General features: G+C 42.8%; 1 protein-coding gene across 1 annotated transcript in view; it reads right to left on the reverse strand.

The window, feature by feature from the left end:
* Positions 1-27,214, reverse strand: part of nell2a (neural EGFL like 2a) — a 193,086-nt gene that overhangs the window by 49,769 nt on the left and 116,103 nt on the right. Inside the window, exons 14-15 of the mRNA XM_083763854.1 lie at positions 9,936-10,058; positions 8,988-9,083 (exon numbers count right to left, since the gene is read on the reverse strand). Coding sequence (XP_083619980.1) covers positions 8,988-9,083; positions 9,936-10,058 — 219 coding nt within the window. The remainder of the gene's footprint in view (positions 1-8,987; positions 9,084-9,935; positions 10,059-27,214) is intronic.

Consider the following 27,214-nt stretch of genomic DNA (forward strand, 5'->3'; position numbering starts at 1 on the left):
TTGTTGTTGTGAGTGTCCTCGAAAGGCTTGACTGTTCAAATGCTGATCAACCGCGATGATGAGAGGCTGGGAAGAGGACCTCAAAATAGACCCGAGCCCAGCAATCACCACCCATGTGTCATTGCACGATTTAGGTAATGGATGCAGTTTTGCAGTTTTGCACTCAGCAACTACATTGATTTGTTTGCAACCAGTCGGGTTTCGGGGCACTAAAAGGAGCTTTCAAAGGTTTTTACGCTAACACCTGCCAACCGGAGAGTGTCATGCCACAGTGAGCATGAAAGAGGAAAATGGTTGCACTGCAAAACAATACGCCCCATAACACTTTTTTCCCCACGTCATTTCAACTGCTGTCCACCAATAGTGGTCCTTCCTGGCCACAATACAGGAGCACAAGTAGACCAACCACAACCATCACGGTTATATTGCGTTAACAGTTAACGGTTAACATACTCCACCATATACTGTAGGTATGGTCAAAATATAAGAGAGAGAGAAGAGGGACGTACAAGAATGTAAAAGCACTAGAGAAGGTAATGAAATGTGTGATTAGCTGGACGGTGGATTTACTACTTGAGACACTGCCAAGATGAACAGGAGCACAAGTCATTATGGTTAAGTGTGCTCAATCTCTCTCTCTCTCTATCACTACATTTCTCTCACTCTCTGTCTCTCTCTCTCTCCCTCTTTTATGTCCGGTACAACGGTGTCTGGTGCCAAAAATAGCCACTTGAAAAATGTGTTTTCACTGTGATACCGATAAATAGCAACAGTGGGTTTAACAGTTCCATTGATCCAAGCCAGAACACGGTCCACTGATTGCTCTGAAAATGCCAGCGGTCCACCCATCTGACCATGAACCCGGCTGCCGTGTTAAGTGGTCGCAAACGCTTTTTGAGTTGTGCAACCACTCCCTTACGGAGTTATGTGTGTGTGTGGGTGGGTGGCTGGCTGGCTGGCTGGCTGGGTGGGTGCCTGCCTGGCTGGGTATGAGCACGAAAATAGCATGGTTGTTTTTCACCACCTGTGCGAAACCTAACACACAAACACACACTCACATATTAACTGTATACGTATATGATAATTTCAGGTGTGCCAGTACAGTGACAGTACAGTAGAGTATACAGTAGAGGGACCGTTTCGGACGCGGGGCGGCTCGCCGGAACCGGGCCGGCACCCTGGGTGCGTTCCTGTGTGCCTGGAACCCCCCCCGGGAACCCCCACACAGAGTTGCAACACTCATTTCACACGGGTGTGATTTTTAGGTTATATGTTAAAGTATCAGGCTATACTCATTCACACTTTCTCTCTCTCTCGTACTCACATTTATGTACACGTGCACGCTCACAGACGCACGCACGCACGCACACACACTACACTCCTCTGGGCAGAATCACAGAGCATGCAGCACCTTGAGGAAATTCATTTGCTTTAAGATGGGACCGTAAAAAAGGACACCTCATAAAGAAGGGTCCTTTATGTGCAATCAATACCCCAGCCAATGGCTGAGCAGACGCGCTCCGTTTCATTTCATCACACAAAGCTACACAACACACACACACACACACACACACACACACACACACACACACAGTGAAAACCGCCGTGACTCCACTTTCTATTAGCTTCCTTTGTTGTTGCCCAGAAAGACGCTCACAAGCTGCCGTTAGCAGGCAGACGATGTATCAAATGACAGGATTATATAGACTTTTCTGGTCAGTTCACAACAGCTTTGTAGCCACTTCTTTTCCTAATGAATTCAGAAAAACATTTAAAAGAAGTAGTGCAAAGAGGTTGTGCGACAAATTTCAACGGGAAGTGGTCAACAGAAGACATCATGCCTACAGGTAGAACTCATCCCCCTTCACTCACTGAATTAACTGACACACCAGGCATGAATTAGTTAAGGAGACACAGGAGATCATAAATCAATCAACAATGTGGGGGGAAAAAACTAACAAAAATAAAAACACATTCAAAAATATATTTTATTATAACCCTGGGAGTGCCCTAGGAGACCCATTGGTGTGCCGTGGCCCGTGAGGCAAGTCCAGTTGTGACTTGGGAACTATATGTTGTTATTATTGCAATATACAGTAGGCCTATATAACTATATAAATTTACATTTCTCTATTTACTACTGTATCAGTAATACTTTATGTGGAGACAAATTCTACACCCGAAAAATATTATATTTTAATCACTTTCAACCTGTTCTGAGCATGTTATAGTTGATTAAATGTTTTTTTTATATAATTGTGAAAATTGAGCAACAAGTTTAGAATGGTGTGTTGCTTTTCAGGACCGGAAGTTCCAGGATGGCAGATTTTAAGGTGGCTTCAAAACGGGTCTGTAGAAACCAATGGGTCATGTGACCACATTCGTCCATATTCTTTTGGGTCCGTTTTTTCACTGTGTTGTGAGATTGTAGATTTTTCACTATCTGGCTCTCTGCAGTGTTATTTTCAGGGTGGGAGTCGACACCCGCACACAACCCAGCATAACATGATTTGTCTTGGTCTTCTCCACTATAGAGCACGATGTCTGACGTCAATATCCGTAGAGGGCGCTAAGGTGGTGTCCACATGAGGACGTATTCCTCGTTACCTGAGCAAGTATTTAGCCGATCTGCCCTTTCTGCCACACGGAGACGGCGTTTTTGGGGCCATAACCGTCTCTTTTTTAAACCACCTCCCAGAGTGGCCAGCTTTGGAGACACGACTTTGTCATCTCCGTGTGTACAGCGAATGCCGTCTCTTTCCTGAACCGGTGATGTCATAGTCCCCTCACCCCCTCCAAAATAACCATTTTGTTCATGAAGTGTTAATGGATTATTTCACCATAACCACTTACATAAGTATCACAGCTAATTTATATTTGCACATAATGTTTATAAATCTCTTCTCCGAAACAAGCCGATCTGCAGCCCATGCATGAGCTTGTAGATGAGCTATTTGCGGAGAACAGATATAAATTATGGTGATTACCAATCTGGACAAGAAAAAAGTTCATGGGTTCATATGTGCTTTTTATTTGCATTGTAATCCCCATAGGGGGATTTTAGATCGCCTCATATAAGAACTGTGTTTGAAAAATAAATAGGGATGCACAATATAATCTGTAGCATAATTGGAATCGGCCATAAAAATGCCATATCGGTATCGGAACTCTCAAAATAATACAGATTAATTAATTGGTTTTCACCAACAAAAACTATAATTTTTTCTACATTTTTCTTTTGTGTACTCATCTCATTCAGTTGTGAAAACATACACTTGGAAAAGAGTATACAGTAGGCTATTTATTGATTGATTAAACACTTTATTAACAGGCTTTGGGCCAAGCCCCTATATGGCCTAGGCTTGTTTCCATTGTGGACCCTGCAAATAATCAGAGTAATAATTTCATAATCGTCCACCCATAATATCCATTGAATAGAGATAGGTCAATTACAATGAAACTACCTGAGCAATTCATGTCAAAGATGGGTGCTTTTGTTACCACTCTCTTTGTAGGAGAAGCATGTCTGGAGGGTGGAGCACAGTAGCCTACTGTATGTTAAATAGTGATTAATGGGGGAGATTGTTCGATTGTTCTCCTTGGCCAATCATTCAAAAGCTTTGATGTTTGTGGTTTAAGAGGGGTTGGTCTGTGTCATTTCTTCACAACTTCCTCCAGGATATCAGTCATTTCTGATCACATCAGACCGTGTGTGAAGTGAAGATGAGCTGCACCGACCTACACTCTGCTGAACAGGAGGAAAACAATGACCACGGTATGTCACATACAGTATACGCTCCCTCTATTTCATTTCTGTCGTCTCTGCCGCGTTTTGTTGCTTTCCTTGTCAAGCTTAAAACATACATCTCTCACTATTAATATTGAATTAAATAATATATTTTGTTTTGTTGTAATAATGACTATAGTTGCTTTGCTGTAGATTTAGATTTAGATAATTTCTGTTTTGCCTCACAGTTGAATCAAATATTCACTTGAATGCAAGTTCAAGGTTCAAGGTTTAAAGGGCCTCTTCACCCCTTTTGCAACCAGATCTTATTTGAATGATGTTTGGGAGACAAGAAACACTTTCCTGGGGTTTTTATGTGGGTAATACAGTATGTGTTTTTACATAATATTTAAAAGTGTCCATGGGCTCTGGTCATGGGCACTGGGCTCACTTCCTTCCTGGACTACAAAAATACTCACATAATGCTTTGGTCCACTGCTCCTTGTGGATAGGGGGAGGGCTGTCTTACTGAGACAACATGTAGTCCAGGAAATAAGTGAGCCCAGTGTACCTACATGACATCATGGAGCCATTGGACACTTTGAAATACTGAAATATCTAAAAACACATATATTACCCACATAAAAACCCCCAGGAAAGTGTTCCTTGTCTCCCAAACATCATGTTGTAAAAGGGGTGAAGTGGCCCTTTAAGGTTTCACATGTTTGCACATAAAACGAAAATCGTACCCAGGACCAGCAGTGTAACTTATAAAGCGGCTAAAGTAGATTGTATTAGTGCTGTTAGTATTGCTTAAGTCCTTAGTCTTAAGTGACCTAGCACATCTAAAAGCTTGCAATGTGAGTTCTTGTGGCAAAAGTTAAGTCCATGGAGTACTGTCTTTCTTCCTATCAAACACCTTTCCTTCCTATTTGTTCCCAATCCAGTGTCACATCAGCAGTCTGGCGTTCCTGTCTTACCAGAGGTGAATGAACAAAAAACCCCGGCTAAGAAAAAACACCACTGCTGCGATAAGTGTGGAATCTACTTTCCGAGCATCTCCGCACTTAAAACACACCAGCTAATTTACGCCGGAGAGAAACCCTATGGATGTGATCAGTGTGGACAACACTTCTCTACAATGCCTAACATCAACACGCATCAGAGAATCCACACAGGGGAGAAACCCTTTCAATGTGACGTGTGTGGAAAAACCTTTAGTCATTCACATCGTTTAGAACTTCACAAGGCCGTTCATGCCGAACATAAACTGTTTCCTTGTGGACAGTGTGAAAGGAGTTTTACCGATGCAAGCCACCGGAAACGTCATGAGCGCACACATGTGATGAACATTGAAAATTGCTATTATGAAAGTTTTTTTGCTCTTGACCAAAATGGTCAATTTTGCCATGGTTAGTTACTTATCTTAGAATTATACTGTAGCCCAGTGGTTTTCTTTTTTTTGTTTATTGGTTTTTTTCATAGAAGCATTATTGAAATACTGAGTTTGAAAAATAATAATTAACATTAACAGCTTCTCTTAAATAAACCCCACAAGTATGACATAAAAGAGTAAACACATTGAATTTATTGAATTTAGAAGAATTGTTATTTTGATCAACTTTTGCCTGTTTTCTCTCCTACTATGTTACCTGCACATCAATACAGCATGGAATTGTGGACAAAATCTTATGCAACGACAACCAAACATTTGTAGTTTTGGGTCAGAGAGGCTAAATGTCATCAAATGGTGGTCCGTGGCTCAAATGCAATGCAAGCTTTGCTTGATTTCAAGTCTGACAATTCTATTGTCATCAATGTGGCTGCTAAAAGTGGTGCTGTTGTGTTGCTTAACAAATCCGATTATATCACTGAATGTCTGATTTCAATGGTGCAAGATTTGGAGTGCCGTCTGCAGTTCTGATTGCAATGGAAAGTTCATTCCGTAGATTTGGAGCAAGAAGGGAGAAGAGTCTGGGACATGTACGTCTCTAAATGTTTTGATGAATTGAACAAGGTGGACCCTCTAGTAAACAAGTGTAATGCTTTATTGGGTCGTCCACTCACAGTTAACAGTCTTTGTATTGAGTTGTGCTTGAAATTGTTGTACTGTAATTCTGCAAACTGTTAATAAATATTTAAATCAATCAATCAATGTGCAGAGTTGTCCCGGCTGTTTAACCCACATCATTGGTTCCGTTTCAAAGGTTATAATGTAAATACTAGGGCTGTCAAAATAACTGCGTTAACTGAGTTAATTAATTTGTGAAATTAATCTGATTAAAAATGTTAACTCAATATGCTTGGTCGAGCCGCCCCAATACATCCCATAATAGATACATATGTTAATTGTATATCCGCCTTCTGTCATTTATCTTTCCATCCCCAACAATATACAGAATAACTTGGGATTTTTGGACATAGTTCGAATGGTGATTAATCATGATTGATTATTTTTTTAAGCTGCTAGTAAATACATTAACGTGTGATGAAGACAGCAACTAGTAACAATACCAACATTTACATAGATAAAAAAGAGACTATCCGGGCACTCAAAGTTAAAAAGAGGAGGGAAGCCTTGATTAAATTAAAAAGGCGACTGCCAATATGTTTCGACCATTAACTGGTCTTCATCAGGGCAAGAATGCACTCATTATATAGAGAAAAGAAACACAGCTTTACAATGATATTCCATTGTGGTCCTCTGTATAATATCGGAATCGGTCAGAATCGGTATCGGCAGATATGACCCTGCAAATAATCGGAGATCGGATATCGGTCATAATTTCATAATCGTACAATGATGAAAAAATGTCATGAAATTATGTCAACATAATTGTCAGTATATTTAGTCTTATAGCTTATAGCTTATCATAGCTTATTTTTTATTTAGTTTATATATTTAGTTTTCGTCAGTGAAAAAAGGTAGTCAGCGATAATGTTTTCGTCAAAGTTTTAGTCGATGGAAGTGGCTCCGACTTCAACGACTTTGAAACCCACTGGCTTACTGTACATCATCTGCAGTCTGCACTGCTTAAGACGAACCAGGAGTGGAATTCTGAACAGAATAGAATCCATAGGCGTATAGCCTCTTATCTCACTGCTCACACTGTTTGACACTTCCCTGTCCGTTAGAGCAGGCAGTGAGATGTGTGTTCTGTGTGACACGAGCTGACAGATAGTCTTGGCTCTGGCTACGCTATCATACCCTATCATGTATTGTTGCTCTGAGGAGGAGGATGCCATGTTGTAATGTGGCTCTGGTGGAGGAAGTATGTACTTTGATTTTTAGATTCTTTTAGGGGCGCTAGCCCCTCCTATACAGGTTTAATGTTTGTTTAAAACGCCATTGACAATGAAGGGAAATTTACGTCATCTTGTCCCTAACACAAACATTAAATGCCATTGACAATAAAGAGAATTTAATTTTGTTTTGTCCATGTCTGTTTTACATCACCATTATCACCTAATCATAGCAACATGAGTTAGACTTTAATATATCAGCGCCCCTTACTTCACACAGGTGTGATTTTTTTTGTACTATGTAAAAAAAAAGTATATGATTAAATGTAATTTTGACCAATCTGCATGCTAATACAATATAACAAATGTATCTCCCTGTAAGCAGGCACGCTACAACTCCTACAACTTTTGTCCAAAACTCACAAAATACACATGATCTCAGAAGTCATGTGATCAAGATGTTCAGGTATCAGTATATCATATATCATTCCAATTGTCTATAAGGGCCTTCTGCAGGCCCTTGGTAGACAACCCGGCCTGGCGGAGACCTGCGCTCCAAGGAGCACACTTATTTCGAGTTACCACTTAGATGTACTTTAAAGTATTGAAAAATGGACTACATTTTTGAGTACATGTCCACCAGTGCAGTGTGGATGCGGCAGGGTAAACCAGAGAGGGAAGGCTAAATGCAGGCTGTGATGTGGGGTAATTCCCACACTGCTGCAACTGCACTTCAAACCCTCTGCTCTATCCAATCATTGGGAGAGCTACCATCATTACTGACCTGGAGCCGCCGCACACACACACACACACACACACACACACACACACACACACACACACACACACACACACACACACACACACACACACACACACACACACACACACACACACACACACACACACACACACACACACACACACACACACACACACACACACACACACGCACACACACACGCACACCTGCAGAGAACACGCAGGCACACACGCACGCACACAGGCAATAGGGATGCCTGAAAAAGAATACAAGCAGCTGGTGAACGCTCTAGAGGAAAAGAAAATCTCAATAATTTAACGTCAGCTGTTTTGTTGGCGCCCGTGTAAAGACAGTGCCGCAAAGTAAGAATTCTCGATGCAAAACGCGGCCATGATATTGCCGAGATAACTGAAGGCCAACTTTGATCTGCTGCTGAGTCTTTTCCCACCATACTCGCTCACATCTCATTATTTTGATCTGCCGGCCGGGTGTCCTTCTGCCGGGAGAGAGAGGACAGAGGGAACGCCTATAGCTGCGTCTGAAGCGGAGTTGCCAGATTTTGGTCAGAAAACAAGTCCAGAAGAAGGGACTAATAGCGAGGCTACATGAGCACTTTACTATACATTGTATAGCGGCTATTTTGAAATCACTGTTATAGGCCTGGGTTAAAGCTCACATAGGCCTGGGTTAAAGCTCACGATAGCTTGTAGATCTGTTATTTTCAACAACAACAATTATCAAAAAAGGAAAAAAGAATAGAAATATTTAGGATATTTCTGAAACATTTTAAATACACAAATCGTGTATAGGGGTGTCCCCTGGCACAAATTCAGACAGGGGTCCGCGCAGACAACTACATCTTAATTTGGGACGTCCATGACATATAAATGTTTGAGAATTACTGGTTTAAACAACAAATAGGAAGCAAGTGTGAATAATCAACTAGACACACAAACCGCAACTATTACAACATTACAGAAAAGAGTCAGTGTTGCCAATTGGCTTAAAATAAGCCACTTGGCAACACTGATATGAGGAGCAACCAAAAACAACGCCACCCTTCTCTCTCTCCCCTCTCCCTCTCTCTCTCTCTCCCTCCCTCTCCCTCTCTCTCTCCCCCTCTCCCTCCCCCCACGCTTCTCATTCAAATGCATTCAGAATGTCATCCCGGAGGTTACCGTGAGGGGATAATATAATACAAGCGCCCCGGGGAAAAACAAAAAGGAGAAATGAAGTGTTTTTTAAATGTGTTACCTGTCTCACATCTCCTCCCCGTGAACCCTTGCTGGCAGACGCAGTTGTTGGGTGAGACACAGGTCCCTCCGTTCTGGCAAAGCCCGTCACACATAGCTGGAGGTATACAGAGACCGCAGGAGAGGAAGGAAAGGAAGGAGACCATTAGTCTACAAGACTAACGAGTATTAAGGATTTAATTAGACCTGGCAAAGCCAGCATATGTACTTTGCATAGAGAATAAGAAGCTAATTTGGTGACGTGATACATTAGAGCAGCTAGGGCGACTCGCCTCGCCTCGCCGACGGAGTGATGAATTCGTCTCGCCGAGGTTAATTTGTTCATTATTCACGGATGTAGATTGGTATAGTTAATGTTCGTCACCCCCCCCTCTCTCTCTCGCCGCCCACCCTCATCAAAGAGTGACAGAATGCCTGCATCTAGGGCCTTTATTCCACTTAACTGAGGGGAAAGAAAGACAGAAGATCATTTTGAGAATGAAAGTGAGATTAACGGGCACGGGGTGATTTTTCCCCCGTTTTCTTTCTCATACCCCTTTAAATGTGGTTCTCCTGTGGACCGTGTGGGTATTGGAAGTGGGCCCCCAAATAATAGCCAACATTTCGTGGTATATTTGACCTTGATTTATTTATTTTTTTAAGATTGTATGGAGTGCAGTTCATATACTTCAAAAGTGCTTCATGGGGCAACTAAGGACAGAGTTCAAACACAGATGAAAACCTTATAATGTTATAAAGTAATACATTCATTAATTCTGCCAGTAAATGTTGATGGTTGCTTTCCTCATCATATAAAACACATTAATTACAGCTGTGATATCAATATCTTGTACTTGTGGTCCACAAATAAAGTGGAGATAAATTATGGAGATAAGAGGTTTCTGTCTGACTTCAACAATATATTTTTGTATACATCTGGCTCCCGAGGAGACAATACAACAGGACTTACCTTTACACACGGTGCCGTTGCCAGTGTACCCTGGCTTGCAGGAGCAGCTGTGACCTCCAACCATGTTGAAACAAAGGGCGTTCTGGTCACAGTTGTGTAGTCCACTGAGACACTCGTCATGTTCTGGAGGAAAGAACACAGAACATCTTAGAACTACAATATCCAGGTTTACCTGGTGGAGTCATAATGTGTCACAATGTGTCGCAACTCGCAAGCATGTAGATTTCCTATTTTCACTATAGTGAAATATCTATAGCAAATAGATATACAGCTGACAGTTGTTCCGGACGATACATCCGCCGATAGCTTCTGTGCCTTACGTTGTGACCAGGCTTTTCTTTTCGCAGATAAGTAAGCCTGGGGCAGAGGATGGTTGGGGCTGGACGTTGTGGAGGAGGATGATGCTGGGTTGGGGTTGGATGTTGGGGAATAGCTTGGAAGTACCCCAGCTTTTCAAGACAGAGGGCACATTCAAACCAACGCTGGAAACCGACACCCTATAGGTTCACCAACCTATGTGGTTTGGCTGTGAGCATATAGCAAGTGGGCCCCCAAATAATTGGCAATTTGAATGATAATAGGCCTATAGTATTAAAACATTAAAAGTTTGATATGGTATTTCTTTCTCTAAAACCTTGACATTTTTGTTTTCATTATAAACAAATAAAGCATACTCAGTTCGTTCCATTGATCCAAGCCGGAACACAATGGATTGATTGACCATTCAAATAAACATGGTCTGACATCTTCATCTGACCCCAAAGGCTGCGAATGCTTTCAAGATTTTCCAGTGGGCCCTGATCCAGAAAAGGTTGGCAACGGCTGAAACAAAGGCTTGAAAATTAACCCCTCCCTCCAACAAACAAACTACAGTGTCCATGTCTCCACTCAGCCTCTTTTTGACCAGCGGAGGGTCAGTCAGACGTACAGTACATCTAAATGTGAGCCATTAAGACATACGGAATGGAATGATACTCATCACCGCTTCATGTACAACTCACTCAATCGACTGCAGCCTAAATCAAGAAAGCAGTTACATTGGTTTCTCTTCATTTATAAATGCATTTATTTTAGGTGCCCCTCTTATCTGAAGCAGTACTTGGCCCATGTCTACTTCATCATATCCACTTAGACATCTACAATGCCCTTACTTTAAATATACCAAAAAACTTCAATGAGGTTGGACGGAGGTCTTTCTGCTATATAAAGCCCCATTTGATTGGAATAATCTTCCTCTATCTCTTAGATCGATTTCAGCCTTCAGTCGCTTTAGGACTTAATTCCCTTCATTCACATCTTGATGCACCTTGTTTATGCTTCTGAAGTATAAGTTATAGCACATTCACCAATGTATTTGCACTTCCATTCCTCTGTTGCTTAACAGCTGATGATGTGGTGGTTGGTGGGGTGGGGGGGGGAGAGGCTGAGCAAGCTGTCTGTGTGTATATGTATAGTGAAATGAGATGAGATATACTTTATTAATCCCCGAGGGGAAATTGAAGTGTTACAACAGCATAAAGTGCATAGAAGCTAAAAACTACTGGACAGACAGAAAAACACAAAACAGACACAAATGGACATAATCACACAAGACCAGGACAACCAAGGACCATTTGGGGGGGGGGGGGGGGGGGCAGTTCTTATGCATTTGCATTGAGTAGTCTGATGGCAGTTGGCATGAAAGAGAGTCTGTAACGTTCCGTGCGCATCGGGGGGAGTGTGAGCCTGCGGCTGAAAGTGCTCGTCCTATCCCGCAGCACACCATGGAAGGGGTGGGAGGGATTTGCCATAATGGAGTCCAGTTTAACCCCGAACCTCCTCTCCACGACTGACTGCAGGCTCTCCATTCGGAGGCCAACAACAGAGCTGGCCTTCTTTATAATTTTGTTGAGCCTGTTGAGCTCACCGGCCTTGATGCCCCCTCCCCAGCATACCACTGCATAGAAAAGCACGCTGGCCACAACAGACTGGTATAGAACATCACCAGTAACCTGCTACACACACCAAAGGACTTGAGCCTCCTCAGGAGGTACAGTCTGCTCTGTCCTTTCTTGTAGACAGCCTCTGTGTTGTCTTTCCAGTGCAGGTCTTTGTTCAGGTGAACACCCAGGAACTTGTAGGAGTCAACAATCTCTACCTCCTCTCCCTGAATGGTGATGTATCTGTATATTGTCTGTATCTGTGTATTGTACGTTTTATGTATCTTGTTCGTGTTTTACGGAATAGAAATCAAGAAATCTGATTGTCATCGTTTTGCACTGTGAGTAATTGGAACAGGCCCTGTGATTAATGTCACAATCACTTATCTCCCCATGCAATTAGATAATCTAATTAGCAAGTCATAATGAAGCCTCTTGTGCTTTGTACCGAAATGAAAACAAGCGATTTACAATGTGAAACGACACCGACCACAGTAAACCATTGGTTCTCACGCACGTTCTCAAAGTAAGGTCAGGGGACTCGCAGGGGTCCTTGGGGGGATGGGGGTATACCTGGGGGTCCCACTGAGGACCACAGCAAAATGTGTTAATATAGCGTAACAAACATTTTAACAACTTACTCACTAATCGTGAAAATGTGTACAAATCTTTGAATATATATATATATATATAAACTCAAATCTTCGCTTCTGGAGGTCCCTGGCACAAAATGATCGTTAGATGCGAGGTCTGCAGCCTATAATACATATCAATTTGGGGATCCTTGACAAGTCCGAGAGCCACTGCGGTGGCCATCCTCTCTCCTCGTCTCATAAACAAGCACTTCCTCAGAAGTTTGTTTGTAACATTGAAATGGGGGGGGGGGGGGGGGGGGGTTGGAGTTGTTTTGCATTTTTATTGGAAACCTCCCGTCTGCGAGCCCGATCGCCCCCTTGCTAGATGATAAAAATCTGAAAATTGAGTTAATAAAAACAACATCAGCTCCTCCGGTGCTGAGGCAAGGCGGAAAGTAAACAATCAAAGAGTTTTTTAAGAGCGGCTGTGAAGCTGTCCCTTGTGCCACATGGCGCTAAACAGACAATAACGTTGCCCTTTGTCTGCCCCTGAACAGAAACATTGATCCCACCGAGAGACACTGGGCAGCAGAATGCTGCTCACGGCTTGTCAGACTTTCTGTTTGGTCTTCTGATCAGTAGCTGCTTAGTGAGCACTATTTTTGGGCTGATACACGGGGAAACTTTTTCCGGACTTGTCCTAACCTTCTGAAATCTTTATGTAAGCCAAATGCTCCGGTTTCAACTGGTTATATCAGCCAGATGGTTGTTTATTTATTTATTTTTATTTTACCAGACAGTCAGGAAACAACTTTGCCATATTCATGTCTTCGATTTTTGAAGAGCGGCGGTCGACAAAATACCACAACAAGGTTAAGAATGAAACGTGAGTTGCCAGTCGCCGGCCACTCTAGCTCATATGTTCTGGCATTGCACTAAACTAACATCATATTGGCAAAGTATATTTAAATCACTGTCAGACATTGTTGGAAGACCTTTTGACCCGGATCCACTGACAGCAGTTATGGGAGTCAGGGGGCCCGGGGTCAAACTGTCTACTTTCCAATATAACATGGTAAAATATGTGACTCACTCTACTGGCTCGCAGACTGATACTGTTGAATTGGAAACAAGCACAGGTTCCGACTCACACTTCACTTATGAGAGATGTTATGCACTACTTACAATTGGAAAAGATTAAGTTTGAATTGAGAGGGAGTGAAGATAGATTCTACCAGACATGGCAACCCTTCATTGAATATTTCAATAGGTTTTTTTTCTTTATTTCATTTTTTCTCATTTAAAAAAAGAATGTCTGTAATTCACTTAATTTACAACAACATGTTGGGAAAGTTTGAGAGCAAGAGTGTCTGTCCTGTTGTCTGATTTGTTTGTCTGTTCACACTTGTCATTGTTGTCTCCACCAGGCCGAAGGCATGGGGGGAGAGTATGTTTGTCTCCACCAGGCCGAAGGCATGTGGGGAGAGTATGTTTTGCACTCCGTCCGTCCGTCCGTGTGTCCGTCCGTGTGTCCGTGAGCAGCTAATCTCGGCCACCGTTAACCCGGTCGATGCCACATTTTGCACACACACTCCCTGGATGCCAACCATGAACCTCTGCCCCAAACTTTCCAGAACGGCCTGTTATAGCGCCACCAGGAGGCCGCTTTGTGCAAAACAAGTTTTTGCACAGTACACCTACAGATTTTGTCCAAACATCACGCAAATTGGTACACAGTCTCTCTAGAGCCATTCAACGAAACCAGTCTTTCAGATTTCTCAGACTCCATCCTGATTGGTTGGAGTGCTCAGTTTCAAACAAAATGCTGCAAATCATGAACACATCGCGTGATTTCCGTGAAATTGTGCACCCACATTCCCACTAGGCCGAGGACGAAATGCCACATGAACAATTTCAACTCAGCCTCAAGGTGGCGCTATAACTGGCCGAAAACTGTTTTTACCTCTAACTGCACGGATCTGTGGATAACTTTGTATGCCAACTCCCTAGAGGCCAAGGAAAAACCTTTGCCTGGAATTCTTCACATCTGCTCATCCTGGTGGAGACCTGTGCCCAGAAGGGCACTTTTTCTAGTTTAACTGTTTTTTAGTTTTTTCATGTTTATCACATATGTCTTTTTTATTATGTATTGTATGTGGAACATTTACATTGCCTGTTATTTTTTTCATTTTATTTAACAGAACTACTCATTATCATTGTCGATAATCTTCTGATGTCATACAAAAAATGCCTAATAAAAACAGTATAAAAAAAAAAAATGAAAAAAAAAATGAAATGGAGGCAACAGTTTGGCCTGCTTCAGGTTGCTTTTTTGTGGATTTCTGGGCCACGTCGCACCTAGCAGGGGACAGAAATACATTCATTTTTCTCAGCTGTTCATCTCTCTCTCTCTCTCTCTTCACATATACAGAAAGTAAAGTCGTCCTGAACAACAGTGTCAGAATGATCGGCACATTGTCAAATCATGCGCGGCTAGTTGTTCAGGAGGGTAGAGCGTCCGTCTTCCAAACAGAAAGGACTGTTTGGCACTGACCAAAGTCCCAATGAGGACTACTGGGTACTATCCTGGCAATTAAGACTCCTGTGACAGGAGCACAGTTAAATCCATGGTTCACAGTACATGAATTCAGAATGCATGTGATGTCACAGGAGATGTCCCGTTCATTTGATCTCCTGAACAGATGTTAGGGTCTCATGATCCAAACTGAAAGTGACATTGTGACAGGCTCCTCCACAGAAACTAGCATGTGTGTGTGTGTGCACATGTGTTGGATTGAAGGGCACTTACTGTAGGAGAGCACCATGGTTGCTCCTGTTGCTATATACGCTGTAGTCACATGCACACACACACACACACACACACACACACACACACACACACACACACACACACACACACACACACACACACACACACACACACACACACACACACACACACACACACACACACACCTGCTGATAGGCAGAATTAAAGCCTGCTGGGAGGTATATAAAGCCTGTAATAGAAGTGCAGAGGAGAGGAGAAAAGACGCAGAACTGTCCAAGGTCACATCTGTCTGTCAGCTGCTAGAGCTGCTCCTGGCTCTAAAACCACAGCATGGCACAGCCCAGCGCACATACACTGTATGTGTGTGTGTGTCCATGCACCACACGTGCACTGTATGTGTGTTGTGTGTGTGTGTGTCCATGCACATACACTGACTATGAGAATACTTTGAATTGCCATCAATCAATCAATCAATCAATATTCATAAAACACAGACATAATTAACCACATTTAACCTGACGGTCCTATTTTGAGCATGTCAATATAGAGTAGAAGACATTTTAAACATTTTGAAAATGTATGAGCTACAGTACTTTGCCGTGTATGTGTGTGTGTGTGTGTACAGAGAGTACAGCAGGCCTATTAATTTTGTCCGTCCTTAAATGTATTACAATAGAATGAATAGTCAATTAAACAAAAGCTGTTAAAATGGCAGGCTGTGTGTGCAAGAGGAACGTTTTGCTCACCGACTGCTGCCGCTCAGTCAGATAAACAATCAATTATGTACAGGCCGTCAGCGGGGATCTCTCTCTCTCTCCCTCCATGTCTCCTTATCACCCCGCCTCCAGCACTAACAACAGAACAACAACATCCGCCTCCGCCTCCTCTGACCTTTGCTGCACTTCCCTGAAAGCATCTCCCCGTCTTGATGGGGCTCTCTGCAATTAAGACACCTGCGTGGTGATGATGACAACCTTACAGTGTGTCTGAAAAACACCTCCCTCTGTGTGTCCCCCCCCCCTTCTAAATCCTGACAGTTTTCTGAAATACCTCATGTTTCTGTATCAGTGGTTCTCAATATTTCATGTCAAGGACCACAAAAAATATATGTAATTGGCCACCGACCCCTATTTGAAAATGTTGTTCCAGGGACATCTTGAAGCAAAGATTTGAGTTAAAAACGTTCGCTCTGTTGACCCGGATCCACTGACAGCAGTTATGGGAGTCAGGGGGCCCGGGGTCAAGCTGTCTACTTTCCAATATAACATGGTAAAATATGTGACTCTACTGGCTCGCAGACTGATACTGTTGAATTGGAAACAAGCACAGGTTCCGACTCACACTTCACTTATGAGAGATGTTATGCACTACTTACAATTGGAAAAGATTAAGTTTGAATTGAGAGGGAGTGAAGATAGATTCTACCAGACATTGTCATTGAATATTTCAATAGGTGCACGCTAACCCCTCCTACACAATAGATAGCACAATAGAAAATAAAAATAAAAATAAAAGGAACCGAGTGTTTTTTCTTTATTTTATTTTTTCTCATTTAAAAAAAAGAATGTCTGTAATTCACTTAATTTACAACAACATGTTGGGAAAGTTTGAGAGCAAGAGTGTCTGTCCTGTTGTCTGTTTTGTTTGTCTGTTCACACTTGTCATTGTTTAACAGTTTTTTGTTTTTTCATGTTTATCACATTTATATGTCTTTTTTATTATGTATTGTATGTGGAACATTTACATTGCCTGTTATTCTTTTCATTTTATTTAACAGAACTCATTATCATTGTCGATAATATTCTGATGTTGTCATACAAAAAATGCCTAATAAAAACAGTATTAAAAAAAAAAAAGAACGTTCGCTCTGAAAGAATATTCTAAGATTTGCGCAGCATTGTCAGGATTTTTCAAAAATAGCAGATCTACAAGCTAGTAGCGCGGCACTCGGTGCCGCCGTATGAGCTTGTAGATCTGCTATTTTTCAATAGCTAAAGTATAACATAATGCTTAAAACGCTAAAAGGGGTTCCCGCCCTGAATGGGTTAAGTATTTTGAGGTATTTCATTTTACTTTACTGAAGTATTTCCAATTTCAGTAGTACAATTTAATGGACAATGACGTTTTTTTTTATATTTTACCAACAACCTCCAATAATAGATTGATGAGTCAATCGGTTCAATAAGCATGATCGATGAGGTGATCAAAATCAATAAAGATTTACGACCGTGATCTCTTAGAGCTGTGGTTACAAAGCCCACAGCTACGGAAGAGAGACAGGAAACCGCAGCAACAGTCAGTACAGAGCATTAATGGACTTTAACTCCTGTTTATGGAACTAAGCACCGCAGCACTGCAGTCAGCGCCTGAAGCTGATTATTTGGAAGCAGATCAAGAATATCCCCATGCATTTAGTTGGAGCCATTCGGGCTTAGTGGTGGATCCATTACGCTTGGAGCTGGGAATGGTCCCATTGTTGGAAATTTCCTCGGGCCATTAACTCGCTGCACATCAACCATATTGAGAGATTAAGAGTCCTATATTGGTCATGGTGCTCGCTCCATTATCAGAAACAGATTGTTTAGGGTCTTCAACAAGAGGTCCGGGACCTCTTGGCCCCACTAGTACTACAGTACTAGTGGGGCCAACAATGAATGGAGAATTTACGTCCTATGGCCCTTATTTATCAATGCGGTGTTGGGTGTACACTGGGTGTACACTGGGTGTACACCGGGTGTACACCGGGTGTACACCGGGTGTACACCGAATTTTGTGTGTACACCGCGTTGATAAATAAGGGCCTATGTGTCTGAGCAAATCGGCTGACAGGTTGTGCAGTCGTCGTGCTGTGATTGGCCAGTGACCAGTCGCTGTGATTGACAGCCTAAATCTAACCCTAACCCTAACCTCAGTAAAACAATACCTAACCCTAACCCTAACCTTAACCTCAGTAAACTTAACTTGCCCGGAGGCGTGGTTATAAGCACAACCCATGTAGCAATTTGTATGTAGTGGTGGAGACCCCTGGCCAATAAGGGACCACTATTATTGGTGATGTAACTAAGGTATGCTTCAAGGTCGGTATAAGGTCAATAATGGGTTTAAGGATTTAGAACAGCAGTTGTATTAGACATTACTCAGGGTTAGGGTTTTGAGGGTTTGTGTAAACACAAACATTGAAGACGAAGGTGAGGACGTAAATTGTGATTGGCCGGAATTAGATGATGTATGTATGTTGATGTATGGTGATAAGAGCGCCCCTCACTTCACACGGGTGTGATATTTATGTGATAGGAACTTTTTACATTAACCACATGAACACTAGCATCCCTATTCTGGTGGAAACATTCTGCGTAAATAAGTATAGATATACAAGCTCACAATGTGTCATGCTGTGATGCGTAGATCGCTTATGGATGAGTACAGGTCAAGTTTACTATGTACAGCAGTATATTTTCGAGCAAAAAAGCCTGGTCGCAATGACTAACCAATCAGGAAGTAGACAGGCAAATCGACCAATGACAAAGCTTCTAGGAAAATCTTTGAATGCCCATTCTACTAATAAATAAATAAATAATAATTACATTTTTGACATATTATTGCTTATAGCAGCAGAATATATATATATAAAAAAAGAAAATAATATGTAAACAAACGAACAAAACATGAATTTACGCAACACTGATGATACGTGCTAGTCAAGTCAAACAAGTCTAGGAAGAGTGCAGTGGTGAAGCAGAGAAAGGCCTTATACACCACATCTCCTCTCGACGTGATGGAGTCAAAACGTCAATCTTTTTCATCTTGACTAGAACCTTAACCCTCTGCCCGGCGTCCAGCAGCGTTCTTCCCAGGGCCCCCCAACCCCACCCCTGTTTCTCCACCTCAGGGGTCCGAGTCTGGTTATCACAGGATTAGAGAAGGCCACACACAACTTTTACAGCACACCGTGCCAACACAGCGTGCGCACACACCTCGGGACAGCCACCTTTAATAACATTCAAAGGGAGAGCTCAGCCAATCTGCTACCTTTCATGGATTAGCTGCTAATCTCACAGAGCAAGCAGCACCCGGGGCACTTTGGGGAAAAGAAGACGAAGGAGGAGAAGAAGAAGAAGAAGAAGAAGAACAGAAGTCTGGGAATAGCAATACGAGCAGTCTTGACCTTCAGGAAAAAAGACGATAAAGAGAAGTCCACCGCTACAGTGCTGAACAAAGTACTCAGCCCCAGTACTTTTACCCCCGGTCAGATATGTTACTCAATTACTCAAGTGAAAGTTGCTCTGTCCAATTTGTACTCGAGAAATTAAGTACTGAAGTGACACTCTGTGAGCTTGTATTATCTGATATTTTTGAGAACCACTGATCCGCCAGGATTAATTAATCTATTTATCGCGCATTGCCAAGGTTTTATCACGCGCAACCCTTATTTTGAAGAGCCAAATATCCGTAACCGGATGTTACAATGACAAAATGCTGTGTGTGGTGTCTTGACCGGTTGTTGTTCTCTCAGTCGGTGGTGAAAAAACCCGATCACGAGTATCACAGCGCCTGCCGTTGCAAAACCTCGTTTTCACCAGAATCTGCGCAAAATTCATTGCGCCGATTTGGAGATACAGGCCATTGAAAGCAGCACATAGAGTGGAAGTGGATGTGCGTGCATCTTCAAAATGGCCGCGGCCACTTTGACTGTTATTCTAACGAGAGGCAGCTACCGATGCGATCCGATCAAAACATGGATTAAAGAATATAAACCCTGGGAAACGTAGCCTTCATGGTTCTGGCGGGCTGCACGACTAATTTAATCCTACAGTTACTACGGTTCGGGCGGGCTTCGTGTTTTCCACTGCCATGGCCTAACACCACTCCACCCCACACCGCCTATACTTGTGCCACCGTTTCCACTACACGGTGCAAAGTGCACGATATTATGTATATATATATATATATTATAATATACACATCATCCGATTTATTATGAGCTAAATGAAGATAAATCAGTGGTTCTCAAACTTTTTAATGCCACAAACCCCCTTTGAAAAGATATGCCAGGGATCCCGTGAGAGAAGATCTTTGCAGCTCTAGCAGTGATACTCAAATATCCCCAGTTTGGACATGCATTAGGCTACGGACCCCCATTTAATGGCATGTCTATCTCTGGGACCCCAATTTTATGTTGTAAAAGCAATGTTAATGTAACCCCATTTGTACACTCTCTGACTTACAGACCCATAAGGGTCCATTTGGTTCCTAACTATCTATCATTTAGCTATGGACCCCCCCGGGAACTCCCTCAACGACCCCTGCATGGGGGTCCCCGGAGAACCACTGTTCTAAATCACTGTTCCAGATCCTAAAAGGTTTTCTGAAAAGGTATGATACTAGAGCTAAAAATCTAAGATGACACTGATCAGATGCTTTCCGTCTCGTTGTAATGGATTAAGTAACAGTAACTGTACTATAGGCTACTGTCCAGCCCTGCTTCAAGTACACAGAGTCAACATGTTCCAGTAGGAGGCGTCCAGCTGGGATGTGAACCATGCAGTGACCTCTCTCACAGCACTGTATCTAAGTACAATTTTTACTCCACTATATATATATTTAAAAAAAACTTAAGTTACTATAGTTACTTTGTGGATTTAGATTATTATAACACAAAACATACATCAAATACATCAGCACTGTATACATTTTGACCATTTGAAAATACAAGTTCGAGTTTGTAGATTTTCAAAATACTTTTATACCTTTTTTACATTTGAAAACTTGTGAAAGGGGACATTCTGCATAATACAAATCTTTTGGTACCAATACTTACTAAATTTTGAATTCCAGGCTATTTCTACATTGCAGTATTGATACTTTTACTTATGTAAAGAAAATGGGAGTACTTTTTCCACCACTGGTCCTCCAGACCTGTAACCATGGCTTCATGCTGGGTCTCTGGGTATCCTATCCGCCCTAGAATCTACTATAGCCTACTATACCATTGCTTAACCTCTTAAACCCTATTATACAACAGGTTAATTCAATGAAGCAATCTGATTGCAAAACATAATAAATCAGCGTCTCGCTGCTCTCCCAGAGAGGGTAGCATGATGAATGCATGGGTAATTGTTGAATAATCACAATATTACACTTGAGGGTCGTGCTACACCGCCATTTATGGCACTTCTGCCATCAATGGCATAGCATGGCAGCCGAACGCCCCATGCATTTTCAGAGCATAATGTTATGATTGGATCAATGGAACAAATGAAATGGCACGCCTACTGGCTGCGTTTATTTATTTGTTTGTTTGTTTATTTATTTATTAAATATCATTACAAAATAGTATAGTGTTTTGCCATTATTTGGGGTTCCACTTTCCACGGCCCACAGGCTGAGAAGTACCACTGCGCTATAAAGCCTGTGTAGAGCTTGTAGATGGTCTACTCTATAATGTAGTTTAGAAAATGATTGAAGGTTTTGTGCCTAATGACATGTGTGACCATGCCCCCTCTGCCTCACGGTAGACTAGCGGGCTGCCATTGTGTTTAATTTAGTATAATAAACTTTATTTTAACATTTAATCCCTTGTTTTGTGGGACATGACACTAACCACATCAGAGAGGATCCCCAACGCCCCATCCTTCCAAACTACCCTCAACACTTCAGAATTGCTACTGTATTCCCCCACACCCCCGTCCGTTTTTACTTTATTTCATTCCTTTACCTAATAATGTGTATTTCTCCTCATGTTTTTGCTTCATGTAAAGCGAAGAAGAGTTTGAACAGAGGTAAAAGTATTTGTATTAATTAGCATCATAAATATTGGGTAATGCAATAAAGTAATCCACTTTAGCCCGTGGCTATGGGTTCATGGCATGCACTTCACTCTAATAGACGGGGAGATGCAGCTATCAATACCTGCTCATTGTTTTCGCTGAGCTGGCAATTCATTAATTGCTGCGAGCCATTGAGGATGATAAAGATGCTCGTATATCATGTGAATGTACTACATCACTATACGGGGAATGGCTTTGGTTTAATGTTTTCTTGCACCGGCTGTAATATTTCTTCTCTAGCACTTGGTGGAATAAGGACGCTCCCCTCGGACCCTTTTCAAACAGCGGCAGAAGGACGCTCCCCTCGGACCCTTTTCAAACAGATGTTCAATTCCTATTAATAATGACTAGGAAGCCTGCAGCTAGTTTAGCGAGGCACCTCTTATCTGTGTTGTTAACGATAGCCGTGATAGACTAGCATGGTGGTACTCTCCAAAAATCAAGACGCGCACACACACACTATAGGAGTACCCTGGTGTGCTTTCCAATATTATCAAACTTGATTTGATTTCCTCCCCTACTGTCTATAAGGACCGTGAATGTTATTGCTAAGATCTAATTTGGCTATGATTCGTCTCCCTAATATTGGCTAAGAGGGAGTATGTGGGCTACGGCTGTGATTGTGTATCAAGCACTGGGGGCCACAATTGTGAAAGTGTGTGTGTGTGTGTGTATGGGGAGGGGGAGCCGATGGTCCAATAACTCAGAGAGGAGATTACGACAGTAATTTGACAGTAGCGGGGAGAAAAGTCATTACATCAAGCCGCCGCAAAAGCCTCGGTTTAATCACAGAAATTGACTTTTTTACGGGGATGCACAGGCGCGGCGCTCTGCCTCCTAGTGACTTGAAGGCATTTTAATAGGGATATACGTAAAATATAGTGACACAATTTAATCCGGCGGGTTCGGGATATTAATCTTCATTGTAAATCTGAGGGAAGGAGTCCAACAGCGGAGGAAAGACAAATGAGGAGGACAATAAAACTTGCCCAGCAGCTTCACAGGGATTAGAGAAAAGTAGGCCTATGGCACGAGTGAAATCACGCACATGTACCGACCGACCGGCGCTATACCGTTAAGATAACATGCAACAGGACAGAGCAAGCAGCTCAGTTCTATATATCCCTGTATAAATCACAGAATGTTCCTGTTATGTTGGAAAGAAACCTCACATCTCACATTTCATATTTTTACCCGTTTAAAAAATAATAATAATACACGCCCTACTTCATCGTACAAGAGTGACACACAAAAGTAGCACAATTTGTCGGTCCACAAGCTCAAAACAATCGGCTATTTTCGAATAGACACAGGTTCATTTTTTAAAATAATTTCCTGGAAAGTAACCGTTTTAGACGTACAAGGTTTCCATCCGACATTGGAATAGCAGGGAGGCCACTCTGGCAGTATACAGGTACACACAGCACGACATTGAGACAGCCTGCTCCATCCAGCACTCTGCTGAGGCACTCTGCATTAGTGCAAATTGCTTTTTTAATTACACACAGGGAGGAGACACACACGGCCTCCTCTGAGGCCAAGGCCAAATGCACAGGGAGATACGTTGCTCCATGTTTCACAAGCTCCAAACACCTGGCGGTGAGTGCAGGAGCAGAGCTGACGTTCTCTGATAACAAACACCAGTTTGACAACGGAGCTTGGGATTTGCATTTATTTAAGAGAGAGAGAGAGAGAGAGAGAGAGAGAGAGAGAGAGAGAGAGAGAGAGAGAGAGAGAGAGAGAGAGAGAGAGGGAGAGAGGGAGGGAGGGAGGGGGAGGGGGAGGGGGAGGGGGAGGGGGAGGGGGAGGGGGAGGGGGAGGGGGAGAGGGAGAGGGAGAGGGAGAGGGAGAGGGAGAGGGGGAGAGGGAGAGGGACAGGGAGAGAGAGAGAGAGAGAGAGAGAGAACAAAACTGTGAGTCATACAAAAGTATAGTAGCAGGTTCACAAGCTCAAAATGCAGCTTGAAATGTTGGGCGAAGTGATGCATATTGAGATTGTAGATCTTATCTGCTACTTTTGATATTTGAAATTGAATAGTTCAGTTTTGGTTTCCACCCAGCAGTGACGGTATTTTTTCCACCCTAAAACATGATCATCAGGTCTTGTTATATAAGGAGGGAGATTTTCTTTTTTAAACATGTACAGTATTTGTTAAAATATAGTTTTTATGTGGGCACGGCCACCAGTTCATTAAGTATGCCATTAAGTATTGCCTGGTTTGCCTGGTGATGGGTGGTGATCCACCTGAACTGAAGCCACACCCACAGCTTTTGTTGTATGATAAAGAGGGAGGGGTTAGGGGAGGGGCTGATAGTGTGATGTCACTATATTACTGTTTTTTTCCATCTGCACGTTTGACTGTCACGGTTTCAGCCTCCAGGAAGAAACCTTAAATACAAAGGGATGACATCATTGCACATAACAACCACACCAGGGGGTCTAATGAAGTACTGTCACCTCTTAAACAAAAAAAAATAATCACGGCACTCCATCTTTAATCTGAGAATATGAGATGGCCATTTCTGTGGAATGTCCAACTATTGATCGCCATGTGGTTCAACTAATGCAAAGTTTCTGCGATGGACCGTTTTATTAGGAATTTATAGACAGTCACATTCAGTTTGTGGGTCGTACACAGTGTTTTGTTCTTTTTCAATTGCATGGGGGATAAAAGAGGAGGCAATGAGATAAGAGTCAAGTGGGTGAGATGTTGGGCTTTATTTTATGGCTTTGGGAGTTGCTGCCTCCACAGCTGCCAGCCAGTGCCAGGGGGCAGACGTTTTATTTGGTTGTCGTTAGAAGCTAGCTGCAGATGGTTCAGCACCGTAACTTTGCTCAAACTGTGGGAGGCTGTTTTTATTGTATGGTGCTGAGTAGGGGAGCAAAGCCACTGTAAACACAGACATAAAGAGAAAAGGCTGGCGGCCAGGCAGACCACATAGTGCACTGTGTAAGACTGGTGTGGAACTCAATGGTATGGGATGAGGCTTTACAGCATCTGTTATTAAACACCTTGTAATCCACTGCCATGTGTCACAGTACACAGGATGGAATCTTTCCAAGTACAGCTCCAAGAAAATTCTAAATTTTTGATAGGTCAACTATAAAAAGAACATTTAAACATACACTGTACAAGCAAACAAGGAAATACATTATACATATTGTCCAGGTGTATCTGGATAAAATACAGTGGACCAACACCAGCAGATGACATGGCACCCCAAATCATCACTGACAGTGAAAACCTCACACTGGAGTCGACACAGCCATCTACCAGAGCACACTGCTTCCGTATGTTGACTCGTTTTATGGAGATGCTGATTTCCATTTCCAGCAGGACTTGGCACCTGCCCACAGTGCCAGAACTACTAATTGTGTACTGACCAGGGATTAGAGAAAAGTATGATGAGAGTGAAATCACGCACAAGTACAAACCGCCTGGCGCTATACCGCTGAGATGATAATGCAGAAGGACTGAGCAAGCAGCTCAGCTCTATCCCTGCGGCAATGAATCACAGACTGTTCCTGTCGGGCACAAACCTTGCATCTCCATAATTCATATTTTTACCTTTTTATTATTTTCCTAAATATTATGCTGATTTCCGTTTCCACCAGGACTTGGCACCTGCCCACAGTGCCAAAATGACTGGTGTACTGACTGTGCTTATCTGACCAACTGGCCTGACCTGAACTCCACAGAGAATCTATGTTACTTGTATTGTCAAGAGGAACGTGTGTGCGAGACTGTAGACTCAACACAGACTCCCGCACGCACGCACGCACGCACGCACAAGTTCACCTCCCACACTCCCCCTGTCAATCTAATAAATTACATCTCAGATGTATGGAGACTGGGGAGGGGGGGGGGGTACTTACGATTCTGACCCTATCGGTACATAACTCGGACAGCGCTGACTTGGCTGAAGATGACTTTGCAACGCTCAGCATGGCGACTCGCTCACTTTGGCTCGGTCGGCGGAGGCGCCTCACATGGCTCAAGTCACCTTCAGGCGGAGCACCTCTGGAGGAGAAACCGAGTGCACCTCTTTCAATCTGACTGGTTTTACTATTGTACTGTAACATACACACGCTAAGCCCCCTTCAGTCGACTCAGCGAGTTATGTCCCGTCAGTGTGTTGGTCGGGCACGTGACATCACGTGACATCATCATGACATCATCAGGAATGGAGATCCCTGATGTCATCAATATTGGCCAGCAACTCTACATCTGCCCTCAAACCTCAAACCCTTAGATCTCCATATATGGAGCTGACCTGTTCCAATAGTGTCTGGCTGCAGAATGCAGCCGAGCCCGGCAGCCGGCGAAAACTAGAGTTCTCAACAGGTCCAAAAATGAAGATTTTACCCCCCATTCCAAAGCACCAGCGCTCGCCCAGCAGTCTGCTGTCACCCAGGCGGATGTGTGCACGCTTCTCGCCCTTTAGGGCGAGGTCGCTTCTCGGCCTCAGGCGTCTTACTATACAAGGTCAAGGTCAGCTTTATTGTCAATCCAAAACAACATAAAACAATAAACAGTATATAGTACAATAACAACAATAGTGCAACAATATTAAAAGACAATACAGTGCAACGATTAAACAAATATATACAAGCAAGTATGCGCACGCACACACACACACACACACACACACACACACACACACACACACACACACACACACACACACACACACACACACACACACACACACACACACACACAGCTATAATCTCAAGGCAGGCAAGCATCAATACTGTAAATGTGAATCACTAGCTGTTACACTGCAGTGATTATATACTGCACATTCATTTAATATGCATAGATATGAATGGCAGAGTTTGATTTGCTGTGATACCAATGCCACTTTATAGTGAAACACGCGCGCGCACACGCACGCACGCACACACGCACACACACACACACACACACACACACACACACACACACACACACACACACACACACACACACACACACACACACACACACACACACACACACACACACACACACACACACACACACACACACACACACACACACACACACACAAATCAATATCAGCCTTGCTACTATATGATTCAGTGTGAGCTGGCATTAGTAAATTAAGTGTGAATCATTGTTGAATGCATGCATGTGCTGCACAATCGATGCTGGGAAGCGTC

The sequence above is a fragment of the Protomyctophum parallelum genome, assembly GCF_964188405.1.
Source record: "Protomyctophum parallelum genome assembly, chromosome: 4".
NCBI classification, from domain to species: Eukaryota; Metazoa; Chordata; class Actinopteri; order Myctophiformes; family Myctophidae; genus Protomyctophum; species Protomyctophum parallelum.